The sequence below is a fragment of the Pezoporus occidentalis genome, unplaced genomic scaffold (assembly GCF_034315485.1).
Source record: "Pezoporus occidentalis ecotype Australia unplaced genomic scaffold, CSIRO_AGI_Poc_V1 ctg17, whole genome shotgun sequence".
NCBI classification, from domain to species: domain Eukaryota; kingdom Metazoa; phylum Chordata; class Aves; order Psittaciformes; family Psittacidae; genus Pezoporus; species Pezoporus occidentalis.
The window spans coordinates 6455147-6470343 of NW_026913531.1; the positions used below are offsets into that span (position 1 = coordinate 6455147).

At 37.6% G+C, this 15197-nt stretch overlaps 1 protein-coding gene across 2 annotated transcripts in view; it reads right to left on the reverse strand.

Moving 5' to 3' along the window:
* Positions 1–463: 463 nt before the first annotated feature.
* The window catches only part of LIN7A (lin-7 homolog A, crumbs cell polarity complex component), a 50476-nt gene continuing 35742 nt past the window's right edge, over positions 464–15197 (reverse strand). The window contains exons 3-6 of one of the 2 annotated variants that reach the window (XM_062613843.1): positions 12389–12460; positions 9782–9991; positions 3926–4137; positions 464–2590 (exon numbers count right to left, since the gene is read on the reverse strand). In XM_062613843.1, the coding sequence (XP_062469827.1) occupies positions 2548–2590; positions 3926–4137; positions 9782–9991; positions 12389–12460 (537 nt within the window). In that variant the 3' untranslated portion in view covers positions 464–2547. Of the gene's footprint in view, positions 2591–3921; positions 4138–9781; positions 9992–12388; positions 12461–15197 lie in introns of both variants that reach the window. The other variant, XM_062613842.1, reaches the window with a different exon arrangement.

Sequence of the window (15197 nt, forward strand, 5' to 3'; positions counted from 1 at the left end):
AGAAACATGAGGGAGTCCTAAGGGTAAATGCAAGCAATAAACTCACTAAGCTGACTGAAGGAATATCAATTCAGTGTGGTGAAACAGCAAATTCCAGGAAACTAATTAGTTAAAATGTGATGCACAAGTACCTGCAGGCCTGTGAAAGTGTCTTCCTCTCTGCACTTCTTTTGGGTCCTAATTCATCAGCGCACATGTGGAAGTGCCTTACTGCATCAGGACCAAAGACATTTAAATCACAAAGGAAAGGACTACATAAAACTAAATGCGGATGATAGGTTTAGGGACACAGATTATTCTGTGATTAAGTGGCTGTATGTTTTATTGATCAGTAAGGGGCATGAACAGTGACCCTTAAAAAGTTATTTCTTCTTGCTTCCACCTGAAATTTATTGACAGTTGTATTTCATTTATATTTTTCTTTGACCTTATTTTTAAAAGTTGGCAAGGACTAGAATGTTAATTTAGTATGTATAAATAATTTATTGAATCATAAGATATGAAAATGGATTTGATATGCTTCTCTATATGAATGATATTCTATTATTGAAATTTATTAATCAGCACATTCCACTCCATCAAATCCAAATTTTTTGAGGAAGAGGAGGGGAGGAGGTGGAGAGACGGTTTGGAAAAATGCAGTACAGTGGGCTGACTAAATCTGAATAGTTGGTGTCTGAAAATGCAGCTTTCAGTGTAATCCAAATCATACTGATAAAATACAGAACAGTTGTATGCAGTCATAATAACAATTTATATACTGTCAATATTAATAGCAGTGTGTGTTTGAGAATACAGTTTTAAAATAGGTACGTACAATTTTATTAAGTATAAAAAGACACCGTGCAGAGCACAATACAATATATTTCATCTTTAATTCTGGGAGTTCTCAAACTCAACTATCTTGATATTGTCACCAATAGATCACTGGATAGAATTACTTCTCTGTATAAAACGAGGCTTCACTGGATGAATTCATGCTGTTTGGTTTTAAAAATACAGTTATTTCCCTTCAGTGGCTACTTACACTAATCAAACACTGTCAAAACTGTTGGCCAGCCTGCATTTAGTTTCCAACATATGCTATAATACTGCCAATTTTCCCTGTTTTGCTTTGCCTTGCTCCATTTGAGAACAGATCATTTTAGTCAGAAACAAATATTAACTGTTTCTGATTTGCTCCAAGTTCACAAGCAGAACATGGGTTCAGACCATTTCTACATTCCTCCCGTTACTAAACTTCCACTGACATCAACTGGAGTTTCCAACATGCTAGGACTGCAAAGTTCTCCCCTAAGCTCCTTTTCTCCCCCAGTCTTTTCTAATGAAGCATAGAAGGCATGCTGAAAATTATTATTTTTCTGTAATTGGGGGGTTCCATTTTTCTTATGTTCTTGAAAGTAGATAACATTTACAGCCTTCCAGCTTTGACTATTTTCTTTGGAAAAGCAGACATGTAAACTTAAGAACTTAGTTATATATTTTGTTTGCACATTCCAATTCCATCTGATTAAAAAAGTCAGAACTCTAACTTCAAATTGATTTCAATGATAATGTGCAAGTCTCAAAAGAAACAACTTACATTTCCTCCTCTTTAAAATATATTAACATTAGATTGAAAAATAAAGAATACAGAAAAGCTGAGATTATGCTACCACAGTAATATCTGCCATACAAAGCTTGGTCTTTTGCTAACATTAGCTTACTACATTTGCAATGCATGCTAAGCAAAGACCCTACTTCTCTAACAGGTACATTCAGACAATATACATTTTATGGAATAAATATATAATATATCCAGTTATAGATTTCTGAATAGTTACTATAATAGATACAAGCAATACCTATGTTTAAAAATACATTCTAGGATTCTCTAACTTTACTACTAATAAAATTAAAGTTGACCTAAAACTTTGTCACTCTGTTGATGTATAATAAAATATATGGAAACACCAAGAGTAAAAAGCCAATTGCTTCTCCAAATGGAATACTTTTATAAATATAGTAAATTGCTATTTCCAGAGGGAAAATTGAAAATTATAAACAGGAAGTTAGGTTAAAACTGCTCTACAATATATAGTACAAAGAGGCTATGAAGCGTGATGTGTGAGTTTGATGTCTGTGGCGAAATTTTGAACTGATGTAGTTGTTTATTTCTGGAAATAACTGTAGAGCAAGATTCTGTCCCCAAAAGCAGCCAATCTTGGTCTCCTTAAAATGAAACTTTCAGTGAGTAGAGAAAACCAACTGGCCAATTTCTGAGAGTAAGGAGTGCAAGATTAGATCAAACACAATTATTTGGAAGCCCTGGACTTTTCTGTTTCACAGGGTTTACCTATCATGCTGTTTTCATTAGGAATAGAGTCACAGAAATAGTATGCATCTGTGACTGCCATGTGCTGAAAAACCTTATCATGAAGGTACCCTTCCTATGGCTGTCTTAACTACATTATTCTTGTACTGCACATTCTCCAGGTGAATTCTGTTTCATGTTCCTGTAGTTGTTTCCTTTTGCTGGAATACTGAAGTACAGCTCTGGTTGCTTGATTACTGAACTGTTGATCGAGGCTTTTTTTTTCTTGAGAATAGCCTAGAATTAAACAAACAAATTTCTCAGAGCAAACTGAAGGAATGAAGGAATTAAGTTGCTGGCTGTACCTGCCTGTCTTTCTTCCATTCCACTTTAAAGAAAAATTTGAAATCAGTAAAAATATCTTACTTGCTAATTAAAAGCTTTAGGTAACCAATAAAATGAAAAACTTCGTGAGTCTGTGCTGTTTGTATGTTTGTCTCCTGCAATGGCTTTATTTTACATGGAAACCCAAAACTTACATCATGAAATACTACTGTTTATACCTCCTGCCTGAAGACTGTGATGTAAGTCACTGGGACATGCTTCCTACTTGATTTCATTTGTGCATATGGAGCCTTATCTTTAAATGCATTCATGTCACAAACTCCCACTGATTTCAGAAAAAAATGAATATATAGAGAATGTCTTCACCTCACATACCATGTGCTCTGACTACACCGGGAAACTTGCAAGCCGCTTGGAAGCTATTGTCATATTGAATGTCAGCCAAGAGTGAATGAAATACTTCCCAGCAAACCGGAGCCAAGCAATAAGAACTTGCAGGTTCCCTGCAGGTTAACCACAGAGTGAAGTTTGGGTTTCCTGTAGTAGGGAAGGGTCTAGGAACACTTTTCTTCATGTACTAGCAGCAAATCTTGATGATCTGCTGCAGAGCGCTAACAGACTAGTTGAACTGTGTCCAACTCTAGTAGCATGTTCTTCCTTGTCATAAATGTTCTGGTTTTTAATTTAGAAAATGTTCCCAGTAACTACAGGCTTCTTACGCAGTCTTGCCTGCAGGCAAGCCAGAGCTGTACAGTGGTTATTAATCGTGGGGTTGCTAGTTGGAAACTGGCTCCAGAATTTCTTAGGGCCTTTCTCCTATTTTCAAAATGCATTTTTACTTGGACAGAACATGTGGAAATGTACTGAAGAATGAGCACTCCTCATCCTTGTGGCAGTAAATGCCTGACAGGGCCTTGAGGGAACCTCCAGTCCCCTGACTATCTCCCTTGGGGATCTCCCACCCTGCCCACAGCCCAACACCCCATTTCTGCCCCCCGGGGCCATCAGCCCCTGCCTCAGGGACACCACAGCAGGGCCGGTCTCCAGCTCCCCACAGCCCTGCCCTGCCATGGGTGTCCCTAAGCCAGGCCCACATCTTATCCCTGTCCCCAGGGAGATGCCTGGCACCCAGTGCCCCCCCAACCAGCTGCCCTACTCCCAGCTGGGCTGGGATTGGCCCTGTGGCCAGGCCCTGCCCTGACAGACCCCTGAGCCCCAGATAACTGCTGGCCCAGGCAGGGTACTGTCAGCGGGCTTTAGGGAAGACCAATGGATCCTCTCACCTACGACATATGGTTTTGCTGTGCGGTTTGCTGCTGCTGCTGCTGCTGCTGAATGAGCAGTTGCTGCTGTTGCCGGCGCCGGGCTGTTCTCAGCTTTTCAAAGCGAGCCTCCATCTCCTCCAGCACCTTGGGCGTGTAGCGTACCACCAGTTTGACGCTGTCCTTGGCCGCCTTCAGCAGCTCCACTGCCTTCTCATGGTGTTCTCCTTCCACACTCTGGAAGCAGAGAGAACAGATTTAATAACAAAAATGCTGCTTTGATCTGGGGCTCTGTCCTCTTTTCATACGGAAAGGCTGTTGGGGTTTTAGGAAGTTTACACGTCTTCCATTTTTCAAGGGACCATTAAGGGAAAGTGTTAAGGAAGATTTATGCAGGCTGGGAATGTGTTCATTTCCATGTTTTAAATAACCCAAATCTATTTTAGGTTGCGTTACAAGCCTAATTCCTGACCTGTACGAAAAGCAGGGGAAATACTCAACAACCTTTATGTAAACAAAAATAATCTTTAAGAACACAAACAAACTATTTGCAACGTACAAAAAGAAAATCCTACCTAAATGTTGGTAAGAAATGAAGAAATTGCAAGTTTGAAATGGCAATTCCTTTCTTATGCCTTGTTCCTGTTGGGATCCTGCAGTGAACAACATGTGATTAAGCAGCTGCTGAAAGGAGTATGCACACCATGCTCCCAGGAGCAACCTGCATCTCAGACCGCTAATGGTGTTGCTCACACATTTACTATTAATGTGACACAGATTCTCTACTGGAAGTAAACTAGTCTTTATTTGGTTAGTTGTAAGCAATCAAACACTAACAACTGAAGCACTCCAAGTTATTGATGAGGGAATACACATTTTCCACCCCTTTCTGGAAAATGTCTTATAGTAAGATGATACCTTCTGTGAAATCAAAAGTATTCCCAAAGGGGCTCAAGCTCTGATCTCTATGTTAACACTGTTTAAACCAGTAAATTTCCAAAAGGGGGAGGTGACTGAGCTGTGAAAAGAGTATTTAATTTCTACCACTAAGTGGGTAGACTGGGGTGCTTTTCAAGCATATGAATTATTCCACACCTTAAGAGAAAGGAGGAAATTTTCTAGCGGTGTATGATTGCCTACATGTGTTGTACGATACATTCCAACAAACAAAATCATCTCTGCATACAAAAAAACCCAACAAACCAACAAACAGCCTGCACAACTGCGATCTTCACATGGATTTTAGACCATTTAAAAACAAGTGATTTTCTTCCCACATGAAAGAAACAGAAGTTTTATGACATGCTGTGTTTTAAAACTCTTATGATTACCATGCTATTTAAAATTAAACTATTCTCATAGGCTTCCAAAGAAAAGCAGCAGCATTGAAAATATCTGAAGTTCAATTCATACAGAAAGAATAACTGAGCAGTGTTATAGCAGTCATTGTAAGAAAATTCTTTCTGTTTTCACTCCTCTTATTTGAGTGAGTAGCACTGTGCAAGAATTACCGAGTAAGAATTACTTCTGTGGCGGTGCACAATGAGCCTGAAATAATGACTTAAAAGCTTCAAAAAGCATACACAACACACTTCTACATAAATAATATAAATAACACAATCCAAGCTTATAACCTTGCTATTTATCTTCCTTCTCTTAACTAGCATTCAACATATGAACACAGAATAATTTCATGTCTGGGTCAAGTAACTAGACTCAAGAGGTTTTACAGAAATGTTAAGATGCTTTGAAAATATTAATTCAATTTAGAGAAATAATGTCATTTCAGGTGCTGAAATGATTACTAGAAACAGAGAAAAATTTGAAGTAAATATGCATTTGACTGTTGAAATAAATGACTTCATATTTTTGAACTGTGTGTTCAAAGAAATCCTCCTGTAGGTCTCCTATTCAAAGATCTTCAATAATCTGTGATGGCCAAGTTCATTAGAACTTGTAACTGGGATAAATCTGCTGAACAAGCACTCCTACCCAAAAGTAATTCGGAGAAGGAGAGTTTCCTTACAGATATTTGAAAAAGAGGAAACTGTTGTTGCATAAGAAGCAGTGAATGTGTCTAATGCTCCAAAGAAAGCTAAAATAAAAGGTTATAGATGAACAGGATATTTTAAAAATTGTTTTAATGAAAAAGTCACAGATACAAATCAAAACCTCTTCCCCACATTCCCTACCTAACTAACTGCTCAATGGTAGAGGAGATCATAACTAACACATCCTGTAACCAGCCATCTTTCAAAATTCATTGCTTTGTGACTGGCTTTTGGAAACACAGTTCTCATCTTAAGAGGAACTGTATACAATCTGGCATTGTTTTATATTTTATTTTTTGCTTGTTAATTGTGGTCAGTATGACAAATGGCATGGACATTCAGAGGAAATGACAGTGTATTCATTGTTGTCATGATCAGTTTTGTTGTGCAACAGTATGCACTTAGAACAGGCTATGAACAAAAGTTGTAAGCTACATGAAATAGCTAAAATACTCCTTTGCTTTCGAAGAGTTGGGTGGTTCTAACTGACATTAATAAGCAATTGTGATTGTATCTGTTCTGTAGGGGACCAAGAAGGTGGTGTACTTTAATATTTCATACAACTCAGTAAACTGCACTTAATTCACGATTTCCTGTTTTGTTTTCCACTTGCCTCTAGCCTGTTCTTCGAGTTTACAGCCAGTATTTTCTAATTAGAAATGAATGGTTTGACTTTGTGCTATCCAGGTCAATGGAAAACCCCCACTGGCCTGAATAGTAATGATACAGAATTAAGCCTATTGCTCTACTGCTCACAGAAGGGAAAACAAAAAAGGCAAACTAGAAGATAGTGCTGCTTAAATATGAATCCTACTCTCCAAACATACCAAACTCAGGTCTAAAGCACTACAGTTTTCAGCTGCTATTAATATGATCTCTATACCTGGTCTTAATATCTTCACTGCTGCTTGCACTCATATTTCCAAGGCATTCCAAATGCTCCACCTGCACAGCGGTAGCTGCACAACTGAAATAGTAGAGCCTCTTGGAGTAAGGAAAAGAGCTTATGTCAGCGAAGGAAGTTGTTTTGCTGTTTGAATTCTTCTACCTCTCCGAACCTCTGAGTCTGTGTTGGTGAAGGACTCCTGCTGATGTCAGTCATGCCTATACAAGGGATTTTTCTGGTTGGGGACATTGTGAGGCTGACACATGTTACTTTAGAACTGGCCACCAAACATGGGATTTAAGAATTTCTTTTGGAATGTATATCTTTCATATGTATTTTTAGATCACACATGTTTATATATACTTACACCTTTATTTCCATTATTTCATTGGCAGATTGTATCAAAAAGAAGGACGCAAAATGCTGCAGAGACAAGAAGAGCTGAAAGAACTGCAGATATGGTGTGGGGAAGCACCAACCATTACTGCATCCAGGCTCACAGACTAGTCATAAATATAAAAGAAAATAATCCCACACTCTTACAGACAAAAAAGAGAATCAGACTGTTAACTGCAAAGCTGAGAGACCGAGGAGAATATTTCTATTACTTATCTGTAAACAAATGTTTGGGTGACAAATTAGCTGTTATAAACCTATTTTGCATCCCTTTCTATATCTGACTCACACCAGGTATCTGACAAATGCCGAGTCTTTGCCAGATATGAAAAGCCACCAGCAAGTGCCTTTGCTGAGCCATCTGCAAGCTTACTGCTTTCATTTCCTTTACTTACAGGGGGTGTGGGGCAAAAGTATGTAACAAAATCCCCATTTCCCATAATGGGAAAACACTTTTTTTTTTACAACCAGTGAAACAGCTCAAGGAACAGTCATCCCAGTCATGCTGGGATACTGAATCTGGATTCGGAACACACAGCACTAGTTTTATGTTGATAATTATAAAGTTGGATAACCACCAACTGCTGAGCACAAACAAGTTACAGATATTTCATGTTCCACTCCTGAGCTGTCTGTTGTATTGTACATACTGTATATTATGTGCTTTTCTGCAGCTAAATTAAGAGAAGCACAGAGTGAACTAGTCCCATTGAACAATGTTAAATTTAGACCTTTCTCCTCCTGTCTCAAGCTGTCTGCAAACACATTTCCACTTCTTTAATTTTTGCCTTTTTACGAATTACGTTGTACAGGCTTAATTCAGCCCAAGACTGGTTTATGAACAGCTGCTCACAGGCATTATTTCAAGTATGCAACTGTAATTTAAGCTTCAGATTTTGTTGTTTAGACTCTGAACACAAAAATATTTCTGTTGCATCTCTAATTCAACTTTCTTATGTGCCTACACGCAATTGGGAATTTTATACTATGGGGTTTTTTGCTACATTAGCTTAATATATATTCTAGGGCACTTCATGAAGTTATTTATTTGAACAGAGTATCATGAAACAGATACTTTCTTCAAACAGCACAACAGAGTCAGATTCAATATATCATGACACCTGCAGGTTCACCACTTTCCTCCCTGGTGCTTTGCTAGATGCTGTTGACAGTAAAATGATTTTTCAAGAGCCATCCATCAGTTAGTGAATATAAACTCTTTTGCTCTGCCTTTTTATTCACCTATAGAAAGAAGTGCTGAACAACAACAAAATCGTTTGATCTACTTCCAATCAGTGAAGTTTAGGCAATTTACTTTATTAAATGTTCAATTGATTTCTTTTTCCCTGAGACTAAATAATCTTTTCAGTGGCTTTTCTTTTTTGTTTTGTATCTTCTCTTTCTCATTGTGGACTAGGTAAAGCAAGCTTTCAGACCTATTATTTCACTTTTGAGAATATGATGGTTGATAAAAGAAGTGGCAAAAAGTCCGAAGTGCTGCACTGATATTGTATTTAAAGAGGAAAGGAATAGCTGCTGTTGAGAGAAACAGATGACAACATGAAAGCATGCAGAAAACAGTATTTCATCCATTCCTTATGGGCTTGCATCAAAGAAGTTTAAGTTGGAAAGTCTCGCATTTTTGACTGGGTTCAGGAATTGGTCTTACGTGCCTTTGGTGCATTTAAATACAAAGTTTAGAAGGAGGTTTTGCAAGAAAAAGAATTATGTTTTCATTAAGGGAAGTGTAGGGTTATATGAATTCTTACCTTTTTAGTACTTTACATGCCCTTGTAAAAGGGAACTAAAAGCAAAATGAAAGGCATAATTTGACCCATATCATGTAGTCAGAGCCTTATTTTTCCTCTCTATTCCAACAGCCCTTTTACCACCATATTGACATTTACAGTGAAAGTGCTGCAAAAAAAACCTGAAGTATTGACTTACATGAAAAACAACTATGTAAAAAATGTACCTTTTAAATAAGAATACATGCTACCTGTATGTGTACATTTGTACAGCTGAATTTTTCTGACAGAAGTACCATAGCAGGATGAATGTCACTGAAAGAAATCTGGAATGTACTTTCCACTGCAAATCAGCACCAAATGGGCTTACCAAATTTCTTCTGATTGTGCGTTCAAAGGCTGTGAAGGTCACAAGATTGCACAAGTGCCACTGAGACATTACTGTGCTTGGAAAGGGCTGTGTGCCTCAGAGGCTACTACAAGCATGACAGTTTGCTATTACACTTTTAATGCAAAAGGAATTTTCAAAATTATCAATTAAGAAAGACATAGCTTCCCTGGAAATTAAGCATGTGATATGGATTTGAAATGAAGCTCTTCAAGCACCTCCACTACAACAGAAACTACAGTGGCACAAAGTTGTCGATGCAGCTTTGCTTCACTGCACCACAAATGCACACTGAAGATCTCTCACAGGGCTAATTCTTGTTTCAAGTGGCTGCATTTTAAATCATAGTATTAGAACAGCTGTGAAAAATGAAAATCCAGATGAAAATGAAAATTATCAAATTTCCACATACCACTCCATTAACTGAAAGCAGCTGGTCCCCACGTTTGAGCCCTCCATGCCTTTCTGCCACTCCGCCAGGAATGATGCGAGAAATGTAAATGGGTGAATTTTGTTCCTTTCCTCCCATGACATTAAAGCCCAGGCCTTCATCAGTCTTTGGCAGCTCGACCACTCGTGGATGTGAATGGCCTTCGCTTGCAGCAAAAGCAGCAACTGTTGCCTGGAAGAAAAAAACAAGCGATTTGACTATGTAGGGAGAACACTGCTAACAAACAACCCTGTTGTTCATTTGCAGGAAGAATTCATTCCTGTGAAAACATTTCAGTATCTTAATCTGGCTTTTTCTGATTCTCTGAAAGCATTTTAAAAATTTTAAGTTCCATGCCAATGGTTTTGAAATAAAGGAGTAAGCAGAGGAATAGAGAGTTTAGGTGACTTCTCAAAGATAACGCAGAAAGTTAGCAGCAGAGCCACAGGTAGGCACCGGTAAGCCTGACTGTGTGATGGTGAACATTTATGATCACTAGTGCATTTCTTATTTGCCTTTTCACAGGGAAAATATTATTACTGTGGGATAACATAATGTGATCTCTACTGTGTTCCTAGTTGAAATAAAGTGCATGAACTGCATTGTTAACTCTCTGCTTTTAGAGGTATGGAATTATTTATTTTATTCTTTGGGCACAGAAAAAAGTCTTAAAAGGATATTCTTATTTTAAAAAGTTTAATTTACAATCTTTATGAAATCTTGCAAATGAACTAATTCCTGAAACAGGAATATGGGGTTTTATAATATAATTGCATCAAAACGTTTGTTGAAAAATTAAATATTAAGAAAAGGGATTTACAAATCAATCAGAAAAATCCTAGATTGTTAGTCTTACTTTAGAAAAAAGAAAAAATAAAGAGCAACAAACTGTAAAGCTGGAATCCAGAAAAACACTACATCTTATACTTTATTTTTTACTACAAGTGTTTTCCTACTTATGGATCTTAGTAAACCATGAAATAAACAATATGAAAATCTTTTATCCTTTTCAACATGTGTTTGTACTTCAAACTGCTCAAACAGTTCTGCATTACGCTGATGTTTTTTGAGCATCCTGATAATGGTTATGCTTAATAGAAGCTAGTGGATGATGTGACATAATGCATCATTGTCAGTTACATGTTTTTGCACATGCAGACCTTGTCATCATGCATACATTTTATGTCAGACATGAATGCACTAGGAGAATGCAATGCAGACAGCCCAGAAATAACCAGGAAATATTGCGATATTGAAACATTGCTCTGAAAACCTGCTGTTCTATATGAATAAGAAATGAGAATGGCTAAATTGGAAACACTAATTGGATTTCTCTGTGGTGTTTACTATACAACATAGCAAAAATTTCTATGTTTACCTGCAGTGTAGAAAAATCAGGATTTCACATACACATTGCTCTACATAGAACCACAGACCTTACAAATTCACATTCACCATTAACTTTCAATTAGAAGAAGGTTAAAATCAGAACAGCCTACAGAAAAGAATATTCTATTTAGTAAGGAAAATAGACTACAATTTAGTGTATGTTAGGTTACCTGCTGGCTATTGTGCAGCTTGCTTCTCTAAAGCACTCTAGAAATAATTTCGTAACACACTCCTAACCTTCATCTTCTGATACAGCTTTAAATTAAAATCTCTTAATATAAATACATAACGCTAAAATCTTAGTTCCATTAGGATTTCAGGGAGTTGTTTTGTTACTAGCTTCACAGGAGTAGGCCCATAAAAAATACGCCTAAAGCAGATTCATGGCTTTTGTGGGTTTACCTGTCTTGCAGAGAATCTGCTACAACACCCTATAAGATGGTGTGAAGTACAAAATGATGATGCGAAAACCAAAACCACGGTGGATCTCCCTGTTTGGAAGCATCTCTCTTTGTGCACATGATGGAAATAACAGAGCCTATTTCATATGGTCACATAAAATGGGTTCTTTCATGGTTGTGTGAATTCCCTTAGAAAATTATCATTTTAGTAGTAGCAGTAATGTCATGGTCTAAGGATATGAGAAAGGTGAGTCCACATGGACAAAGAGCCAATATATTTTATTAAAATGGGTAATGCATCAGAAAAAAATGGGCTTGCTTTTGGCTGTGGAGTCCCTTGATCAGGATACTTTTTGTCAGTGTTCAGCCTTACCACTTGGTTAATACCTACTTGTTCCCATCAGTTAAAAGTGGGATTTTGACTGTTTAGTTTCTATCTCCCAAGTCATGGTGTCCTCTCCGGATGAGATGTATGGGAAAATAGTCCATTAAAATATTGGTTGGTGCAGGCAGACTTCTGCAGAATGAACCAGTAGATTTGCTTTTGCGAAGCAACTTTTCAAAAAACCATCAAATTTCATAAAATCATTCTCTTTTCTTAAGCTACAGAAGCAGCATAAAGGTTGAAATTTGCCATTATGATTGTTACCTGGGAAGTAGCACTGGTTCTAGACTCTGGGCTGCCACTGATGTCTAAATTTTCTTACAGTGTACACACGAATACCTGAAACACACACGCGCACAGTCAATTACTAGGTCACTTTGGTAACACGTATTTCAACAGTTGCACATATCCTACCTTTGCAGTGGCCCTGGCTCGGAATTCGGGGCAGCCATTAACAGTTATGGTTTCATGCATGTATTGATACACCTAAAATGTTCATGAAAATAAAATTAAATTAATTATAGAAGCAAAACAAGGACTTTATATTAACCCAGACAGGACAGTTCCTTTCCCTCATTAGACTATGGTTCATTAATGCTGTATTCATACAATTGCACAGTCAAGTGTCTGCTAAACTTGTGCATGCTTAGGTTTACAGTGAATATCAATCTGTGTTTCTCATAACACTTTGCAAACTTAACTGTACATCTTCCAACATGTTTCCCTTCCCACTTCTAGCAAGTCATTTCCCAAAACCAGGACAGCCAGGCTCTGTATCATCAAAACTCAGTGCCTCTAGGCAACTGATTTGAATACAAATGATCTGAACTGATTTGAGTGGTATCTTCATTTCCAACAATGGCTTCTTTGTTCTTCAAACTTTCCTATGAATTAAAGATTTAGGAGATTGATTTAAAAAAAAAAAAAAAAAGAAACAGTAGGTGGTTCAGCATACAGCTGCCTCAGAATGGGAGCGAAAATTAAATTAAATTAAATTTTGGAGAAAGGTCACAGTACTGGTTTCCACCAACCACAGCGAGGAATGGCAACAAGGGCTAGCAGTCTGGTAGGTCAGACAGGCACAATGGGTAAGATTATCCTTTAGAAAAGAATTATACATTCACATAAATGGCATAAAATCAACACTGCCAATATGTACTACTTTGTCTATCGTTGTGGTTTTGTTTTTTTTTTTCCTTGTATACACTCTTGGCCCACTTTCTCTGGTCCTTAACTCTCCCTTTTAAACATCTTCAGTAAAGAGAAAGGAAAAGAATCTCTCATGCCATCTTTGTTCTCTAGATTTATCACACTCCTAGATGAAAAAATATCAAAAAAATGCCTTAACACTAGCCAGTTATTTTGAAAGCAAACTCAAAAATTAAAAATATTTATATAGAACATACGATTTTTTTTTTTCCTGAGAGACAAAAGGTGAATGCAAACAAACAAAACATTTTATTTAATTTTCTTATAAAGCCACCAAACCTAACGAAATGTTCTTATACACTGCTGATTTACTTCGGGCTTTTTCTTGACCACCTTCATTCGGAATTTTATCTTTTCAGGTGCCTTATGACTCAGGCTGCATTCCTCAGAGAGAACCTCTACTGATAAAGTGTGTTAGCTTTTACAGCAATCTCTTCCTTAGGGTCCTTTTGAAGTGCAGATTCAATCATACTTTCCAAAATATATTTACCTTTCACTGACTTGGTGATAATTTAGCAGAAATGCCAAAACTTCCCTCTTTGGTAATGTAAATGTTACTTTGGTGGAAAAGGTGTCAGACCCTGTACTTAACTGACCTATGAACAGTGGCTTGTCCCATTGATATGTAAAACCTCCCTATTCCCCTGTCCTGATGACTTGTTTGTTATGCAGTATCATAATAATGTATCTCCAAACATGATGTATTGTTATGTACTATAAAACTTAAACACTGATGAACATATTGCTACAAACATCTAAATGGAATTAAGACATGTGGCTAATTTCTGATCTCAGTGGACAAACATGATGGTAGTCAAACACTCTTATGGAGTAAAAAGTTTGGGATGACTCATCCCAAAACCTTTTTTGAGGAATAGCATACACAAGGGAAAGGCAAAAAAGGAAAGGACATAACAAATGCAATATATTTTAGAGATCATAAATATGCTAAACGCTTTCAAACTACAGCAAAATGATTGTCTTGACTATTGGCAGGATGTAGGTATTCTAGGACTTAATTCAGAAAACCCTGGGACAGTAAGAAAACTGGGACAAAGGGAACAAGCTGAAAAGTATCCTGCTTTCTCCATTTGAAATTAAATCTTGCTTCCATTGGTAAAATTGACCTCTACCTCAGTAGAGGCCACAATTTTGCCCTTAATTTTAAAAATATGGAAAAAGAAAGTTCTTTTATAGCCTCTAAAGCATCTCTTGTTTGTTCTGCCTTTGTACTGGACGATGCCATCATAACAATGGGTTGAGTCTACAGACTCAGCATTATCCTGAACAGATCATTTCAACATTTATTGCATTATGTCCCAGGACATATTCTTGTATAAGAACAACTACTACATTATATGAGAACACTGTGTAATTGCAGTAATGAAGCATTAAATACTTGTTACTTCAAAACCCATAATGTACTGAACGACTGATAATTTACTGTATTTTCTTGATATCTGCAGGTTCCTCTTCATCTTAAAGCATGAAAGCTGACTGTACACATTGGTTTTGCTTGCACAGCTAGAAACCCTGTGGTTTGTTATCATGTCTTGTCCTGGGTTCAGCAGTAGCACTCATTTTTCTTCTTGGTAGCTGGTGCAGTGCTGTGTTTTGACTTTCGGCCTGATGTTTTGGTCTAGCCAAGGACTTTGTGAGCCTCATGCTCTGCCAGGGAGGAGGGGAAGCCGGGAGGAAGCAGAGACAGGACACCTGACCCAAACTGACCAAAGAGGTATTCCATACCACAGCATGTCATGCCCAGGAGGTAACTGGGAGTGAGCCGGAAGGGCTGGGAGACTGCAGGGTTGGAGGAGGTATCGGTCAGAGCTTGGTAGGGCTGGGGGAAGGGGCAAGTTGTCGGTCAGCTGGTGGTGAGGTGTTGTATTCTCTTCCCTTGTTATTTCCTTTATCATTATTATTATTGGTGGTAGCAGTAGTGATTTGTGTTATACCTTAGTTACTAAACTGTTCTTATCTCAACCCATGGGAGTTGTATTAGTTTCAGTTCTCC